Source organism: Scyliorhinus canicula, chromosome 6 (genome assembly GCF_902713615.1).
Source record: "Scyliorhinus canicula chromosome 6, sScyCan1.1, whole genome shotgun sequence".
In the NCBI taxonomy this organism is placed as follows: Eukaryota; Metazoa; Chordata; class Chondrichthyes; order Carcharhiniformes; family Scyliorhinidae; genus Scyliorhinus; species Scyliorhinus canicula.
In genome coordinates, this window is record NC_052151.1 from 172,143,386 (window position 1) to 172,163,314 (window position 19,929).

General features: G+C 43.8%; 1 protein-coding gene across 1 annotated transcript in view; it reads right to left on the reverse strand.

Moving 5' to 3' along the window:
• Nucleotides 1–218: 218 nt before the first annotated feature.
• Nucleotides 219–19,929, reverse strand: part of elovl5 (ELOVL fatty acid elongase 5) — an 80,475-nt gene continuing 60,764 nt past the window's right edge. Inside the window, exons 4-7 of the mRNA XM_038800448.1 lie at nucleotides 15,871–16,042; nucleotides 14,047–14,171; nucleotides 7,645–7,779; nucleotides 219–3,729 (exon numbers count right to left, since the gene is read on the reverse strand). Of these exons, the coding sequence (XP_038656376.1) occupies nucleotides 3,604–3,729; nucleotides 7,645–7,779; nucleotides 14,047–14,171; nucleotides 15,871–16,042 (558 nt within the window). The 3' untranslated portion in view covers nucleotides 219–3,603. The remainder of the gene's footprint in view (nucleotides 3,730–7,644; nucleotides 7,780–14,046; nucleotides 14,172–15,870; nucleotides 16,043–19,929) is intronic.

The window sequence follows — 19,929 nt, forward strand, 5'->3', positions numbered from 1 at the left end:
TAACTTCAGCCTCTATCTACCCTCTTGAGATGACTCTCTGTATCCCTGGAAGCAACCTCATTTATTGTGCCGCACTGTTGCTGAAGTCAGGATTGCTATCAGTGGGAGCACAATGAAAGGCCAGCCTTCAGAAAGTGCTGACACATAAGTTGGAGTAAGTTACCCGTGTGCATGTGGCAAGTACATCACTGGATTATAAATAGGCTAGCACAACCATATAAGTTTAGTAAAGATTTTAATTATTTGAATTGAGTGCATCTGAAGATGTTACAACTGATGAATGTACAAGTTACTCAGACACAGGTTAAACCAGCACACTCATAATTAAAGTTTAATTAAAAAAATGTAATGTGACATTTGAGAGCAGCATTGACCCGAAAGATTCAGTGCCTGTATGAAAAAAGGGATACAGAACGTCATACCTAATTAAGACAACCAGAACAGCTAAGCTTAGAGTTTGTTGTGTACGTAGCCTTTGATTAAAACTCAGCAAACTAAGCATTTGCTTTTCTTTTGAGATACGCTAAGTTTTGAAGAACCCTTGACATTTACTCTCCACTAAAGCTGAAAAAGAAAACAGTGCTTCAGCAGTTCAAGCAAATCTGTGCTATGGTTGCATGTTCTGGTTCATCTAAAGATACTGCTCCTTGATAGTCATGGTATGTATGTGCTTTCTTCTTCAATATTTCACTGTGTACGCAGTCACAGTCAGGATTGTGTTCCTGGCTTTGCAGCAGTTAAATCAATCACAAACCCTAAACGGAATAGGAGACCCTGGCTGGTTTGCAATTCGCCCATTGATAACTCGACATTCAAACATTTTGCTCCCATTGTGAACTTTAAAAGTGGATTCAGAAAATGTGCATTGGCTATTCTCCTGTTCAAAGGCTACTAAAATGCACTGTCACCTGCTCAAATGAGTACTTTTCAGGACTTTATTTCCACAAAGTGAACCAACTAAAAGAAAAGGTCCAAACGCTGGGATTTCCATGTACAGATTCAGTAACTTTAGTCCAAATGAGTAAAATTTGGTAGAATACGGGTTATGCAACCCATTGCTACAACCTTGACTTTATTTTTTTTCAAATGGATCGCAGTTTCATTAATGCCCATTGGGTGCTTGGTCTTGTTTATTAAAACTGTTGTTGAGCTACAATTTGGGCATCTTTCGACTCAACGGACGTCAACACACCGGGGTTCCTTCGGTGAGGTATATGCAAACCCTGTTCCAGGTGAATGAGAAAGGAAACTGCTCCCCATCACCCCATTCTATTCTCTGTCTGAATTGGCCAAAGTGCAGTAGTTACACTGAGATAGTCACAGGTAGGGTCACTGTGGTGAAAGAATCGCATACTCAATTTACAACGCTACCAAAAATAATTATATCCACTTAAAGAGATCAGGGATGTTTGAAAAAAGTAACAGTTATGGATCATATTTCATTAGGTATGACACTGTCTCATTAGTAATAAAGATCGATATGTCGTTTGCTTAAAAGTATACCACTGTACCTGTTAATGTAATTTTGAATCACTTGAGACTTAACAGTTATCAACAAACATTTAATTCAAATATATAAGAGAGAATTAGGGTCATCACATTGCAAATTGGAAACTACATGAACTTTTTCTTTCTTTGCACAGAGTTCACCAACACATTGAGTAGGCCTGCAGCAAAGCTTTGGACCCTGTAATTTATTTTTAAGGCATACGTGAAACTTCACAAGTTATTTAAAGTGACACTGCTGCATAACTGTTATACTTTAAACACATAGGGTACCTCACCAAAATATTAGTCCATCTTGATAATTACCGATGTTGACTACAATTTTAAAATAAAATAATTTAAACAGAAGAGACAGCTTTCCAGTGTGTGCAATAGGCAAGGGTTGTGACCCAGTCCGCATCTGGTATGTGTGGGCACTTACTCTTCTTTTCGCTACCCACCCATGGAGTTAACTTCCCGATGAAAAGGTTAATGCATTGCCCCAGTATCACGTGAGCATGAATGCTCCCGAGCTATTTATCAATTCAAGTTCACCCCCTCACAAAAAGGGCCCAAGCCAGCAAATGATTTCACCTCATGTCCTCCCGAGTGAAACAGGTCACACCACTAGGGGCACGTTTTCCTTGTAATCTAACGGTGCCACTGCACACACCGAACAATACGCCACATAAGCAGCAACGTGTGTGCAGTAATGATTTGCATTTCGGATGTCATGAGACCATCGCTATGTGTATGCTACGCAATCTGGCCGCAGCAACCCAGGTAGAAATTACAGTATTTAATTCTTCCACCTCACATGAGACAACTCAGTAGTTATGACAACAGAATTAAGCTACCTCACATCCTTTGTTTTTGCATGGCGTGCCACAAAGAGGCTACAGGCCACGCAGCCAACACTTCAAAATAGGAGAGCACACCTGTGACATGAGTGTGAATCAGCTTAACTTAGCTGCAGTTTTTTTTTAAGAAGAGCCATGAATGCTGGAAACCTGAAATCAAAATAGAAAATGTTGAAGTTACAAAGCAGGACAGACAGCAGCTGAAACCATAACTGTTATTTCTGTCTCAGATGCTCACTGGGCTACTCTGCAAATTCAACCTTTTCTGCTTTTACCTCAACTGTGCAGAGATCTTTCAGCTCTTCCTCAAAGGTAGAATGTCCAGTTATCCAATACACTACAGCTTAAATTCTGTGATAACAGAAGCAAACTATGGCTACGCAACGATCCTTGAACAGACAATAATCATGGAAATTCCTGAGAGGATTGGGAGTTTTGGGCGGGTAGAAGAAGTACACATGATGAAGAGCTTTTATTCTGAAACTTGGTTCACCGGCTTAAGTGGAAACTGAAGAGCTGTGTGTGATTGTTGACCATTCAGTCAAACTGGACACACCCAGTATAAGGCCAAAGAGTGGCTAAGATGGTTCGGTTTCTTTTGTTGGCCAGTCATTAGCACTAAGGGAAAATTGACTGCTTGAAACACATCCATGAAGCACTCCGTCATCTGCTTCTACACTGTGGTATCAACACCCCATCCTTTTTATTAAAACCAGCAAGCCAAGTATTTATAACCAAGAATGAGGAAAAGAATTCTTGAAACATTTAAAATAATTATGCAGCATTGCAACTTTAGATGGAACTAAGGCATATGGGTAAACACCCTGTGCCAAATTACCTTTAAGTTGAAACATATAAATATGGTTTTAAGATTAAAGTGAATACAAGACAGTACCTAACACACAAATAAGCAGTAAGGCAACAACAGTGTTGTAAACTAAAATCAACCACATTATACCTGATTCACACTGGGGTCCATTGCTCTAGTTCAGGGAATAATCTAACATTTTTGAAACTATATAGGGCTGATATATTCAGCACCTTTCTACCACTTAGGTTCTCTTTCGCACAAGGAAATTTCTCTAAATTCATTTTCTCTATTGATCACAACAATATTCAGTTCCAAATTCCTACCCTATATGGCTATATAATGCAGGACTGGATATAGTTAACACATTGGTAACTTTTGAAATTGCCTTAGAACATCACAAAAATCTTAATGTGCTGACAAAACACGATTCTAGCCCTGGAATCCATCTTAGTGAGTTTTCTTTTCTGAATAATGATCCATCTGTGTAGAAAGGCCATTTGTGTGTCCATTTGCAGCTATTGTAGAACCGTTTAGACAGTCTTTCCTTTCGAAAGCGCTCTTTCTCTTGTAGGTCTGAAATTGTTCAAACACAAAAGAAAAAAGAATGAATGGGGTCTCTTTTGCAAAGCATAGCACAGTGAGCCCACTTGTAGGCATTTCTACTGAATGAGTACCTTGTATACAAGCAATTCTTCTTATGAACTCAGATAGAGGTGTATTTATATGAAATCCCATAATATATAAAGAAGAAGTAGTCTCTCCCCCAGTTTCTTGCATTTCATGAAACAGAATATAGTTTTGTATATAGGGTTGGGATCATGGGTAAAATGTGCCTTCTATACTGAGACTTTGGGCACGATCGAACAAAGAAACAACAGAATCCTGCTCTGGGTGGGATTAGTGGGGTTGTTCCTGGCGCCTGTACTGGTGGGAACAACCCCGCTATCGAACGGCACTTTTTTTTCGGGCCTCAGTGGGGAAGGCCTGCTCATCAGTGCAGGAAGAGATCGGGGTGCCATTTAAACTCAACCCCTCGACGCGACCCCCCAGATCACCCCCTCCCAACTCACCTGTCCTCGAGACCCCCACACCCCACCTCAGATGGGCGCAGGCAAAATGCCACCTGGGCACCTTTGTACTGCCAGCATGCCACACTGGCAGTGCCCCAGCCATCCTGATCAGGCATCAATTCAACTCCTTTATTTTCATACCAGTAATTCTTTGCCAGGCTTCACCTTGTATGTCATTATGTCTGTGAGATTGATCAAGTGACCTTCTGCTTTCCTTCCATAAAACTCTTTATAAACTGCTAAAAATGTGCTGGAGACTGGCTAAACTGGACTAAACTGAGTTACAGTGAGAGACTGGGAGAACCCTCATAGAAGTTCAGAAACGGTGAATTTGTAATAATCCAAACCTGTACTTGTGAATTTGTAACAATCGTTTGCCTTATCAATAGGCCTATGTAGTAGAAATCTTTTTCCAGTGCCTATAACACTGCGATTTCCAAAATGATTTGAAAAAATCCGTTGAAGTCATTGTGTTTCCGTGATATATCTTGATGCCATTTTCAGGTGTTTAGGGCCAAAGAGAAGTGAGGGAAAATTCACTCAGATGGTTTCTGAAGAAAGAGACTCTGAATGAGAGGCCAACCTCTCTGACTTGTTTTAATGAAATGTCATGGCAATTGGGCAGAGAAGCTATGATATGATGTCCTTTGACTTCCAAAAAGACTTGGACAAAGTTCTGGATGAAAGGTTTTCAGATAAGCTAAAGGCTGTGAAGATCCAAGATGAATTTTTGATGTGCATAAGTATTTGGCTTAAGGGTAGAAAACAAGAAGTACTTGTTTTTATAGTTATTATATTGCAGAGGGAGGGAGGTGTTGGGACATTGTTCTAATTTCCAATAATGCTTTAGAATCAGAAGCCCAATACAAACTGGCCAACTTTATCGGTGATAAGAGAGGTGCTGGAATCGAAGGAGGCAGATCAGAAATTTAAAAACAAGGGGCGAAATTCTCCGACCCCCACGACGGGTCGGAGAATAGCGGGAGGGCCTTCCCGACATTTTTCCCGCCCTCCCGCTATTCTCCCCCACCCCCCGCCCAACTCCCGACCCGAATCGCTGCCGCCGTTTTTTTACGGCCGGCAGCGATTCACAGCTGTTCGATGGGCCGAAGTCCCAGCCCTTTCCGCCGTTTTTACGAACGGCAAACACACCTGGTCTGGCCGTTCGTAAAAACGGCGTCACAAACTCGCTTTTCATAACCATGGCACCGATTGGCACGGCAGTACCACGGCCGTGCCAAGGGTGCCATGGGCCCGCGATCGGTGGGCACCGATCGCGGGCAGCGGGCCCGATGCCCGCGCACTCTTTCTCCTTCCGCCGCCCCGCAGTATCCATTCGCGGGGCGGCTGAGGGGCAACCCGGCCCGCGCATGCGCGGGTTTCACGCAAATACGCGATGACGTCATCCGCGCATGCGCGGGTTGGAGTCTTCCAATCCGCGCATGCGCGGCTGACGTCATATGACGCGTCAGCCGGCGCTAACTCCGGCAAGCGGGCTTAGCGATATTCGTTAAGCCCGTCATGCCGGAGCCTACGGCGTCGGGCTGCTAGCCCCGACCGGGGACCAGAATCGGTTCCCGGTCGGGAAGGGGCGCGCTGGCGTCAAACCCACCCGGGTTTGACGCCAGCCTTACGATTTCTCCCGTTTTGGGAGAATCGCGCCCAAGATATTTCTGGGGAGAACAATGACATAGGAAGCTTAATGCAAATAATTGTGAAGGATATTTTATAGGAAGGAAACTGTCAATGGATGTATCCCATGTTGAAGCTAAAGTTGAATTCAATCTAGCTCATTGAATCTCATAATGTTCAATCAATGAAGAGCAGCAATTAGCAAAGCCAACAGAATTTACATGCCATGAACAGTAGACTAGCAGACAGAGATAGTCCTGCTCAGGTCACACAGTACTCTCATCAGGCCATACGTGACCATTAGTTGCACTAAGTTACAAAGAACTGACAACATGATTTCCTGCAATGGCTGGAGGCAGAGTGGGAAAGAGCCATAAACTTGGTCCCTGGTGTCAAATATCTGAATTATGAGAAAAGACTGGATAGACCTGAGCTTTTTAACATCAAAGGAAAGTGTCTGAGAGTTGATCTTATATAGGTGTATAGCAGTTAAAAGAATGGAAAAGATGGGTGGTGCAGTGGTTAGCACTGTTGCCTCATCGCTCCAGAGACCCAGGTTCAATTCCGGCCTCGGGTAACTGTCGGTGTGGAGTTTGCACTTTCTCCCCGTGTCTGTGTGGGTTTCTACCAGGTATTCCAGTTTCCTCCCACGGTCCAAAGATGTGCAGGTTAGGTGGATTGGCCATGTTAAATTGCCCCTCAGTGTCCACATGTTCGGTGGGGGAGTGGGCCTAGATAGCATGCTCTTTCGGACGTTCAGTGCAGACTCGATAAGCTGACTGGCCTCCTTCTGCACTATAGAGATTCTGCGATTTGTCTGAAAACTATGTGAAATTCAATTGTGAGAGTAGCTTTTTTTTTTCTTTTTTTTTAAATTTAGAGTACCCAATTCATTTTTTCCAATTAAGGAGCAATTTAGAGTGTTCAATCCACCTACCCTGCACATCTTTGGGTTGTGGGGGCGAAACCGACGCAAACACGGGGAGAATGTGCAAACTCCACATGGACCCAGAGCCGGGATCGAACCTGGGACCTCGGCGCCGTGAGACTGCAGTGCTACCACTGCGCCACCGTGCTGCCTTTGTGAGAGTAGTTTAAGGGGGCATAGCTCAAACTGGTAAAAGGTAACTTTATGAACTGAAATTAAAATCGCTTGTCACAAGTAGGCTTCAAATGAAGTTACTGTGAAAAGCCCCTAGTCGCCACATTCCGGCGCCTGTTCGGGGAGAATTCTTCTCAACATAGAGAGAGATAATCCATGTAACAGACTTCTGGTAAGAGTACTAGAGGCAAAAAACCTGGAGACCTTGGATGCTGGAACAGAGACCTTCTGAAACGGGTCAAGCACTTTTCCTCATTCTCAATTACCTGCCGATTTTGCTGTGGTTTACTTACAGGTTAAGACGACTAGTTGGAATAAATACAGTTGGCTAGAGGCATTAAATCTCAGTTGGCCCAAAGTAGTATGCGATAATGGTGGAGATAGAATAAAGAAAATCTATGTGGAATATTTCCCCCAAAATAGCCCGCCTTCTGACAGGTACCAGATAATAGGTGGCTTTGATTTGAAAAAATTACAGGCTTGGTTCTCCGGCCTCCCAGCCGCCTGTTTTCCTGTGGCGCCCCATACGCTGGTGGCTGGACTTTCTGCTCCCACTGCTGTCGACGGGGGGGGGGGGGGGGGGGCCTCGGCAGCACCAGAGAACCCGCTGTCAGCAAACCATTTACAAACCATTGAAAGCTGTGCTTCCACTCACATCCCCCAGATACAACTGAAAGTACTTACCTGAATATAGAAATTAGTGAAGAGAATAATCAGAGAGATCATATAGCCGATCTGAAAATACAGCCAGCCGCTTGGAAACCCACATGGCCAGAAAACACCGAAACTGGTCTGAACTATCGTCAGGACAAACTGGAGCTGAAAATATTAGAAACCAAAATAGAATTTGAATCTAAAAAATAATAAAGCAAAGACAAAATAAAATACTAGATATGGAGTATCATCCTAAACAACTGAACTGCAGAGCTATTTAATTTATTTTTGAACTTGCCATATTAATTACAGAGATTTTGGCAGGTTTTATGAATTGATGACATTGGATGTCATTCTGTGTCACGTTGAGGGATCAGTTTGATAATTAAAGTTGAAGTTTGTATGGAGGCCAACTTTATTGGAGCTGATCACATATTCTGCCATAACTGCCCAAACTTATTTACACCTGGAAACAGGATATCTGCTGAACCAACAGCAAAATAACGGATGTAAGTTATTGCTGCTTGTTACCACTGCTGGCAACTCCTTTCATGATTTTCACACGCCAAATGTCAAACTGTAAATTTATCTGGGTTTTTTTTTGAGTGTCTAAATTAAGCTTGATGCCAGCCCCACAATCCAGATTCCTTCTTTAACACAGACCTCGACTTGTTTAATTAGATATTTTGCTGAACCTTATCTTAACAGCCCCAACATTGAAGTAGCACCTCAACTACTGCCTATATTTGCTCATGAGAGTGAAAGGAGAATTGCCCCACCAATAGTCAATTATCAGCATTTTAGAAAGAGATCTTTGACCTTTGATTGTTGTGTCTAGTCAAATTGGGAGTGCAATTCTTTTAGAATCTGTTTGCAATTTGCTGGAAATGTAAATCAAAGAAAACATTTTTGACACGTTCATAAAATTTCTCATGCATATGAACCACAGGAAATTTCCTCTCCACCTCAATCTTCTGCCCTCAGTTGGTACAATTTTAACCCTAACTTATCCCAGCCAAGAAGTGGATCCTGCTCAAAAATCGCACCCTTCAAGTGAAACCTCAGGGGTAATGTTCCACTTCTCTGCCTAGTCACTAATCTAGTGGAGGAGCCTGCTGGTCTATGGATTTCAACAAGATGAAAATCGGGCAGTTCTAAGTAGCCAACGCTCCCCCACCCCTTTCTCTCTCTTCGTCTCTCCCCTCACCCCTATCATTTCTGCATTGCTTAATTCATCTCACATTTTGCTATGCATCACTCTTTTGGAAATCTGAATCACATAATCACATATCTACTACTCCAAATATATCCAAATCTTACTTAACGCTGAACACTTCCGTCTCACCATTTCATTTATTCCAATTGTTGGTATAAAACTGATCGGTTTGATTCCTTCTCTTGCCATCCTAAGTTTTCCTCGATACACAAGTTAAACATTCCCAGCTGAAGCATTCACTCCCTCCACTGCTGAGGCACACACTGAGGGGCAGACCATCAACAAAATGCACTGCAGCAACTCACCAGCTCCTTAGACAACACCTTCCAAACCCATGGCCTCTATCACCTAGAAGGACAAGGGCAGCAGATGGATGGGAACACTACCATCTGGAAGTTCCCCTCCAAGCTACACCTCCCCACCCCTCCCCGACTTGGAAATATGTTGCCATTCCTTCACAGGCGCTGGGTTAAAATCCTGGAACCCCCCCCCCCCACCTAACAGCACTGTGGCCGTTCCTACACCACATGGATTCAGCAGTTCAAGAAGGCAGCCTGACCACGACCATCTCAAGGCTAATTAGGAATTGGCGATAAATGCTGGCTTCGCCAGCGATGACTACACTTGGTCAAAGGGTAAGCAAAGATTCCTTGCAGTTATCACAAAAATAACCTCAAATAATACTTGGTTTAAAAAAATTATGTAGATTTTGCGGTCAGTGGTGGAGGAACAGCACTCATCGTTCACTATGCTGAAAGCTGCCCACAGAATTTTTGCCAGCTATTGAGGATCACTATGTGTCTGATCTAGCACAATGCTTTCTACAAAGGACCTGTGGCATTCATAAGCAAGGCAAGTAACAGTAAGGCTGTTCAACTACTAATTATAATGAAAGCAAAATACTGCGGATGCTGGAAATCTGAAATAAAAACAGAAAGTACTGGATAAACTCAGCAGTTCTATAAAGAGTCATATGGACTCGAAACATTAACTCTGTTTCTCTCTCCATAGATGCTGCCAGATCTGCTGAGTTTATACAGCATTTTCTCCTTTTATATCTGAAGGATCATCACTGATTTAAATTACATACAGAACGCAAAATACAGCGAAAGATAGATGTGATTAAGAGAGAGAGACAGAAACAGACAGAAAAAATGAAATAAAACATTTAAAAATCTCCAACAGTAATTAAATTCTGAAGGAATGAGACTCCACAACTTTAAAGTTGAATTTTCAGCATCAGAGAAGTTGTATGGCTGCAATAATGACCGATTACATTGTTTAAAAACTCACTTGAATCTGAATGTCAACTTTTCTCGGCATGTTCAGTCGATAACTACAGGGTAAGTATAGCCATGTCATGCCCTTGTAATTGGCGAGGTATTGTTCCAGCAGAGCACATGGAAGAGCAACAGCTACTCATATTTATGTAGCACATTGTATGTTCCAAGGCACTTCACCTGAATGTTATCGAACAAAACTTGACACTGAGCCATATAGGGAGTTATTAAGACAGCTAACCAAAACTTTGGTCAAAGCAGCATCTTAGGAGAAAAGAAAGGAACAGGAGGCAAGGGAGGGAAAGATTTAGAGAGCGAATTTCAAGCCTAGGGTCTTGGAAGCTGAAGGCATGACAAGTAATAGAACATAGAATATACAGTGCAAAAAGAGGCCATTCGGCCCATTGAGTCTGCACCGACTCACTTAAGCCCTCACTTCCACCCGATCCTCGTACCCCAATAACCCCTCCTAACCTTTTTGGACACTAAGGGCAATTTAGCATGGCCAATCCACCTGACCTGCACGTCTTTGGACTGTGGGAGGAAACCGGAGCACCCGGAGGAAACCCACGCAGACACGGGGCAAACGTGCAGACTCCGCACAGGCAGTGACCCAGCGGGAATCGAACATGGGACCCTGGCGCTGTGAAGCCACAGTGCTATCCACTTGTGCTACCATGCTGCCCATAGTGGAATGATTAAAACCATGGAAGCTAAAGAGGCCAGAATTAGGTGAGCACAGATATCTCAGAAGATTGTAGGGTTGGTGGAGATTACAGAGCTTGAAGAGGCAAGCCCATGGAGAGATTTGAAGCTAAGGGTGAAAATTTTAAAGGTGAGGAATTGCTTACTAATGTAGGTCAGAGAGCAGAGGGGTTGCTGCGAGAATGGAGCATGGTGCATGTTAGAAGATGGGCAGCTGTGTTTTAGATGACCTCAGGTTGACAGAGAGTAGAACATGGGAGACCAGCCAGGAATGCACTGGAATAGTCGAGTCTAGAGGTAACAATGGAATGATTGAGTGTTTCAGCAGCAGATATGCTGAGGTAGGGGACATTTTCAGGCAACGTTATTGTAGTGGAAATAAATGGACTTAGGCCAGGATTTTCCAGTTCCGTCCTTGGTCTTAGTTGGGTGCAGCTATGTGGGCAGAGGCTCATCTGGAGGTCAAATATAACGGCAAGATTGCAAACAGTCTGCCTCAGCCAGTTGCTGGGGAGAGGGATGGAGTTGGTCTTTTGAGACTTTCCTGTCATAAACGACTGGTCAACAAATCCACCATACTACACAGGAATATAGACTTCGTAGGTTCTTTGGCCCTTTGAGCCTTTCCCACCATTCAATGAGATCCTGGTTGATCTGGTTGTGGTCTCAACTCCACTTTCCTGTCTTCCCTCCATGACCTTTGACTCCCTTGTCCAGCGATAACCTGACTAACTGTGCCTTGAATCAATTCAATGACCCAGCCTCCACTGCTTTCTGGGGAAGAGAATTCCACAGACAAACAACCCTCAGAGAGGAAAGGAAATCCTCACTTCTGTCTTAAAAGGGAGACTTCTTATCTTTAACATGTGTCCCCCTGGCTCTACCTCTCCCACAAGAGGAAACATCCACCTGGCATCAAGCTCCCTCAGGACCCTGTACGTTTCAATCAGGTTACATCTCATGTGGGTCATGGCCCAACCTATTCAACCTTACTGCACACGATAAGCCCCAGGAATGAGTCGGGTCGGCCATCTTTCAACTGCGTCTAACGCAATCATATCCTTTTTCAAATAAGGAGACTACGCTCTGTAATGTAATTCTTGCATGTGACCATCCTTACACATATGTGCCCGTTGAAAATATTTGGACCTTATGCTTGATGTTTTTCGCTAATCTTCTTACGTTTATAAATGTACTTAAATGGTTGTTACCATTTGACCTCTGGAGGTCATCGACACTTCACATACCTTGGATCAAAACTACCAGCAACCTGTCTCTTGATGCCAAATCAGCACCAGGAGTTCCAAGGCTGCAGCTACCAACAGCAATATGTCAAGTATGGAGCAACAGCAAACAAACAATGGGTCATTGAATTGATGAAGGCTTGATGTGTACAAGGCTTGTTTTGTCAGCATCCTTCTATACAGCAGCGAGGCAGCCAAAACTTATCTAAGTCAAGAAAAGCGGCTGACCAGCTTCTGCCACTCAGATGAATACTGGGCATCTCCTGGCAGCACCAAGTGCCAAATATGAAAGAACACCTGATGCAGGGATCCCCAGCATGTTTACCCTCTCAACAGTGGCTCCATTGGCTGGGTCATGCGAGCTGAATGAATGGCGGCTGCATCCCCAAAGGCATGCTCTATGGTGCGCCTGCCATCGGCACGAGGCCATCGAGCCACTCATGTCTGTGGTAAAAGGATGTCTGAAAGTGAAAGTTCCAGTTGCCCGGGGTCGAAGTCGATGCATGGGAATTCCTCGCTGCTGGACACAAGCAGTCAGGAGGGGCATGGGAAAAGCAAGAGGACAAAAGAGATGACCAGACCGTGGAAAAGAGAGCCCACCCAAAGGAAAAGAAGTTCAGTTGACCTCAGGCCACTGCTCTTTACCTGTGCCAGCTGCAGGAGGAAATGCCACCCATGAATCAGCCTCTGCAGCATCAACAGACAGTATCCAATACAGAAGTGACAAACGGGCACACACCATCATCTCCCAAGGCAGATGAGTGCCAAAGTATTTATCTCTCCAACTGTCTTCAATCTCCATGGTCTCTTACACTGTGGACATTTCAGAGAAGTACAGATTCCATAACCTCCTCTCCCCTAAAAGATTATATCCACGGTGGCACAGTGGTTAGCATTGCTGCCTCATGGCGCCGAAGTCCCAGGTTCGATCCCGGCTCTGGGTCACTGTCAGTGTGGTGTTTGCACATTCTCCCCGTGGTTGCGTGGGTTTCGCCCCCACAACCCAAAGATGTGCAGGGTAGGTGGATTGGCCACACTAAATTGCCCCTTAACTGTAAAATGAATTGGGTACTCTAAATGTATAATAAAAAAAGATTATATCCAACTTCACTGTTCAACTTCTCGATTTGGGGAATTAAAGAGTTCCTCATGTCACAATTTCCTCTCACTTTGAAAAGAGTCCACATCTTGTTCCACCCATGAACCTGCTGGACTAGATTGACTTGTTTTCTCTCCCGATGTTATTTTTCCAGATTCTTGCGATGCACTGTCAGAATCCTTTTCTGTTTCGCTTTGCCACACACAATTTTAAGATATGGCATTGTCATTTTATTACAGGCTAGCACATAGATAATTAATACTTGGTTACCATCTAGGACTTGTACAGATAGTTACAAATTGTAAAATGCGCCGTGCTGTACATAGCAGCACGGAGTTCAGATATGGTGTGAGGGGGGGAGAAAACTGCAGATGAATACTTGGACCAAATAATAATGCAGACATTGTGTTCCAGCTCAAAAGGATAACTGTAACAACAGCTCAGGGCAGCACGGTAGCACAAGTGGATAGCACTGAGGCTTCACAGCGCCAGGGTCCCAGGTTCGATACCCTGCTGGGTCACTGTCTGTGCGGAGTCTGCATGTTCTCCCCGTGCCTGCGTGGGTTTCCTCCGGGTGCTCCGGTTTCCTCCAGTCCAAATAAGTGCAGATTAGGTGGATTGGCCATGATAAATTGCCCTTAGTGACCAAAAAGGTTAGGAGGGGGTTCTTGGGTTATGGGGATAGGGTGGAAGTGAGGGCTTAAGTGGATCAGTGCAGACTCGTTGGGCCGAATGGCCTCCTTCTGCACTGTATGTTCTATGTACTATGTAACAGCTCTCTGCTATTGACAGATATCCATTAAAAAAACATGCACAAGATAAGGCAATACCAGGAACATGACTTTACTCCCAACTTGCTGGTGTCTAAGTACAATGATGTTTACTTACCAATTGTCCTTGAGTGATGTATTTCTTCCACCAAAGATAAGGTCGCATGGCTGGGATTGCAGAAAGACCGTAATATGAATACATCAGCACATGAATGAAACTGTTGAGGGTGGCCCCAAAGAAAGCTGCAAGCACAGGTAGATAGTGTCAGTTGAAAACAACTGAAACGCATGCAAGAAAATACATCAATGTTAAAATCTGGAGAATATGAAAGCCAAGAAACTCTAGTCTTGAAAAGCAGTGTGTACAATCATTTCAAAGGGATCCAATATGCATTCTCATCCTCCTGAGTTCTGTAGATAAGAGGCACTATTATCAACTCTGAAAAGATAGAGTTTACATTTAGGAAGTCACATTGTGAAATTTTAGACTGTGTTATAAGAACATAAGAACTAGGAGCAGGAGTAGGCCATCTGGCCCCTCGAGCCTGCTATCATGGCTAATGATTCCGATTAAGTTCTGGTTGCATAATAAAGGCACAATCGCCATCACTCAGGAAGTTACATTGTGATACAATGGATTTTCTTCTGGATGGGTTCGTAAGTGCGGAGTCAACACATACTATTGGATTTCTAAACCGGAATCTAAATTTTATAAGCACAGAGTAGGAAACATCACAACAGTCCAAATGCTAGGGGCAAGGCTTAAGATTCAGCTTTTTGGGTTCCCTAAGATTTGGACTTTATAAAGTTGAATCACTTCTTCAAGCCTGTATTTAATTTCTTTTATCTATATATATGTCCACCACCAACTGGATTGTCTACATGACAGAAACACAAAAGATCACAAGCATCAGATGAATATTTTGCCAGCGGAGTGTCAAGAATTTGACAGGCCACACACTGTCAACACAATCTGCACACTCCTTTCAATGTTAAAATCTGGAGAATGTGACAAGGTGTGAAAAATTACATCTCATTTGCAATTAGCAATGACTGAACAGCAAATGTTAGTAATACATGCACTGGATGTTTGGTGTTTCAGCTTTTGCAGAGCACTGTTCATTTTTTAAAGGGTTATGTACACCTAAATCAAAACGGCCAGAGAAGTCAAATAGGTTCATCGAACATCCTAACCACATGGGTATAAAGGATAGTAAAGAACATTATTCAACTAACGAGGTACCTCGACCGCATAAAGAGGCAATAAAAATTTAACAACCTCCATTTGATCTGTGGATTAAGGAAAGGCAATCATGGGTTGTATTTTATGTTTAAATGGATGCTTTACATAATTTCGAGCAAGCCAGTTCTTCAATTTAAAGACAATTTTAATTTAATCAAAAGTTATTTTCAAGTAAACCATTTCAGAATACACAGATGCTTGGTTATTAAATTTGTAAAACTGTCGATTTGAAAAGGAATACCGCATCTTTAAAGAGCAACTAAACCCAAAATAGCCAGAATTACTTTTTTTCTTAGTTTCCTTGCAACATTCATCCATGAACAGTTTGCATTTATAGAACGTACATGGCAGGCCCAGTCACTGTTTCACACTGAATACAGACATCAATCAGTTCAGAGGCAATGACTGTAGAGTTCACAAAGTGGAAGGGGGGGGGGCTATTAAGGCTCCGAATTTCTGCCGCTGAGTTGTTGGAACTTTGGAGGAAGTGTTTGCGTGGGTAAACAGGATTACCTCTGCACTTCTGACCAAGTTATGTAGCGCAGTGGCGAAAAAAAGTTCCGAATAAATTCAGTGCCAAAGTTTCAAGCTACTGCATTGAGCAGAGGAATAAAATAAAATGTCCATCAGGCCTGGATTTAGTTGCCCTTCAAAAAATAAAACTCCCAAATGAAAAAGAAAGACCGTTAGCTCGCTTACAGTGACCACAGGGCACCCAGTTCATAACAAACCACCAGATGTTGAACATGGTGGCATGGTGATAGACATGCAGAACTGTGATCTGATGGTAGTTCTTTCGTAAAATGAAGAAAAAAGTGTCCATGAACTCTATGACTTTAGAGAAGTAGTACCACCATAGCACACGGATAATCTGTGAAAAAGAGGGAATAATGCTCAAATATAGTTTATCATGCATGCAGCATAAAAACCATCTGCCTAATAACTTGTGCCCTTTTCACGTTCATCAATTCATTTGTTGTCCAGAGGCAAATCATTTGATCAAGTAGGTTGTAAAACACATCATGGGACAAATGTCATTGTGCCATCTGGCAAATTCTGTGCTTCACACACGACAATAAATGGAAGTCGTCAACAGTAGTACCAAATAAAAATGTTCTTCCAATCTGTATCCTGTCAGGATGGGTCAGTTTGGCCGCACAAGAATTCAAAATGAGATCAAAAATCTTCTGACTAAAACGGGATCGCAAAGAGAGGGCTTATATTTTCAAGCAGTGAAAAAGGGCACAACTGCTCTTTTTCCCTTCAGAGGTCCCGGAGTTTAGTCGGGATACACATTCCGCTATTCCTAGCAGCGACACCAGCCATGTGCAAAACTCCACAAGAGGCTTTTGTGGCACATGCTTTCAAATCAAACACCAGCATTTAAATCATTGAATAAAAAAGTTTTGTGTTACTGCAGGTATTTACTGCAGACCATATACTATTGTACTATTACACCAACATATGGGCTATTTCATTATATTTAAATAGCAGTAAAACCGAAAAACAACTTAGTTCAATTTCCAATAATAACACCAGGCCTGTATCACAACATTCGAGGTTTAGCACAGGTTATTATAAATTCACAGAAGCCTAGACATTTCTCTGACAGAAATGCAAATTAGCGTCACTTATGTTAATCTAGATAATAAAGATCATGTAAGAGATAGTCATATTGCACAATGTGACTACTACATAATGGAAAAGCTAATTGTATCAGAGTTCCAGTCATCCCGGACAGAGCATGCTTACAGCGCAAACTAGTCTTTCAAACGGGGCAAAGAAGGCGTGTCCAGATGTTCTGAGAGCATGTGGGGCGTGGCAGCAGAGGGTGAACAGTGAAGGAAAAGTGGATTTAGCTTTCAGACCTTCTGAGTAGCTGGTAGAAGGTGCAACATGAGGGGGAGGTACTGTCACCCCCACCCCCACCCCCGCTCCCTCCCCACGACTACGCATGATAGGATGCAGCTTGAGCGAGTAAATACTCTGTGCCAAAGTTGATGAACCTGGGAGGATCTCTGCAAGACTTGAGTATAATCCATAAAGGTAATTAATATGCAGCAGAGGCATCTGTCAAAAGATTGGTGTGCACTTGTCATAAATGGAAATGAAAAGAACTCAGCCCTGACAAACTGATTATGCAGAACAGCTTACCCATGAGAAAAGATTATGAGGAAGTTAAGAAGTGCATTGGTGCTATGAGAACAAAAAAACAAGGAGGCCAATGAGATGAATGTGAAGGATAAATACAGGAAACAACTGATACTGAAGAGGATAAGGAGATTATGCTATCAAGTCCATAGAAACCTGTGTACCTAAATCTGGGATAAAAAGCTCAGGTATAGGTTTCTGTCCCGCCCATCATTGAAATTATCGCAGGGGGACAGATAATTTGATGGACCACTTAAAGGTCTGTTGACCTTGGGTGGGAATTTCTGTTCTTGAGGTAGGTGTGAACGCAAAATCCCGCCCCTCACCTCAATAGTGGTGACCCTAACACTACTGTATTGCCACACTACTAGTTTGATTCACTAATGTTCTTCAGAGAAGAAAATCTGCCATTCCTACGTGGTCCAGTCGATATGTGACTCCAGACCCAAAGCGATGTGTTGCAGCAGCATTCTAGAAGCTCAGCACCATCCAGGTCAGGATCCAATGCCACCAGTGTGTACCCACCTACATGATGCAGCAACTGGCCAAGGCTCCTTAAACAGGACCTTCTAAGCCTGTAAACTCTACCATCTCGAAGAACAAGTCCAGCAGATGCATGGGAGCTCCACCACTTGGAAGCTCCTCCCTCACTCACACCATCTTGGGGGAGATTCTCTGGTTCCCCAGCCTTGTGTTTTTTGGCAGAGCGGCGTATGCTGACGGCGAGATTCTCCATTCCCGCCGCCTGTCGATGGGATTTCCCACTGAAGCCACCCCACGGTGCCGGGAAACCCGCGGGCGGGAGTGTGCTGCGAGCGGAAAAAGAGAATTCCGATGGCCAGAGAATTCCGGCCCTTCTCTTCGAATGAGACCACTGATCCTCCAGTGTCATCGAGTCAAATACCTGGGAGATCCCTTCCTACCTGCACTATGGGTGTATCTATACCATATAGATTGCCATGGTTCAAGAAAGGGGTTTGCCACAACGTTCTCGAGGGCAATTAGGGATGGGTGGCAAATGCTAGCGTTGTCAGCTATACTCACATTTCATAAATGAACAAAATAAATTGCAGCATGAATTCAGATAATCATTTTGGATAGTAAGTGAATTTAGCAGGATATATCAAATTCCCTTAGAAAGCCTAATATGTCACACAGGCAACGCTACTCCTGATATTTACTGTGCGCTATACATTCTTAGTTTACGTACAGGCACTGGCAGCAATACCAGACAAGGCAAATTATGTTCACCCAGCTGTCAAATGAGAAATTACTGGTGGTGAGAGCAGAGCTGGAGTATTAGACACTAAGCTGGAGGGTGTATACCATAATGTTCATTAGTATAATGCTGCTTCAATGAGATATTCTGAACATCACACACAGTGATGACGATGAATAGTTCTGATGAAAGGTCATCGGCCTGGAATATTAACTCTGTTTCTCTTTCCACTGATACTGCCAGAACTGAAGGGCCTTTTTGGCATTTTCTGCTTTTATTTTCTCTGTCAGTGTTCATTCCTCAACAGACATCACAGGAACAGATTGTCTGGTCATCATTGCATTTCTGTTTGTAAGAACTTGCAGTACGCAAATTGGCTACTGAATATCCTGTCTTGCAATAGTGGCCACACTTCAAATGGCTGAGGAGCAACTTGGGGCTGTCCTGAGGTCCTGAAAGGTACTCTATATAAATGCAAGATTTTATGGCGTCCAGGGTTAATATTGAGCATTCCCTAGGCTGCTCCTTACTGACTGTACATCACTGCACCTCTGGTGGGTCTGTCCTGACAGTGACATGCCCAACATGGAGGAATGTAGCATGTTGCCAGAAAGGTATGGGGCTGGATTCTCAGACTTTGAAGCTATGTCCCCACGCCAGCGTGAGAACGGTGGGGTTTTACGCCAGAAAAAATGGTGTAAAACGATCCCCGTTTTGCTGGGTGTTAGCATGCCGGAAGTGTACAGCTCTAGCTGCCGATACGGCCCTGAGAATTGCCAGGACACTGCGGACCGGCACTGAGACGATAGGCCACCCACAGATCGCGCGCGCCCGCGGATCGGTGGACCCAATCGGTAGCCTGGCCGTCCTGGAGGCCCCCCCCCCCCCTGAATGAACCACCCGCCCTCCACCAGGGCAGCCGCGGATTGAGTCGGGAACTCGGCCAGCTGCACTCAGTGAATCGCTGTGGGGGCCTCTTTCAATGGCCCCCGACCAGCACCGCGTCGACCGCGCGCGCGTGTTTGGCAGCGATTCTCCAGGGACCGGACAATCGCGGGAGCGGCTTCGGACCCTATCTCGGACCCGAGGCTTGGAGAATCCTGCCCAAGATCTATGCACATTTGGAAATGAATGATCTTATTAGCAACAGACAGCATGGTTTTGACGAGGGAGGTCATGTATCACTAATTTAATTGAATTTTTGAGGAGGTGACAAAAATGATTGACGAGGGAAGGGCTGTGGATGTTATTTTCATGGACTTTGGTAAAGCATTTGATAAGGTCCCTCATGGCAGGCTGGTGCAAAAGATTAGATCACATGGGGTCAGGGGTGAATTAGTTTGATGGATCCAGAACAGGCTTGGCCATAGAAGACAGAGGGTGTTTTT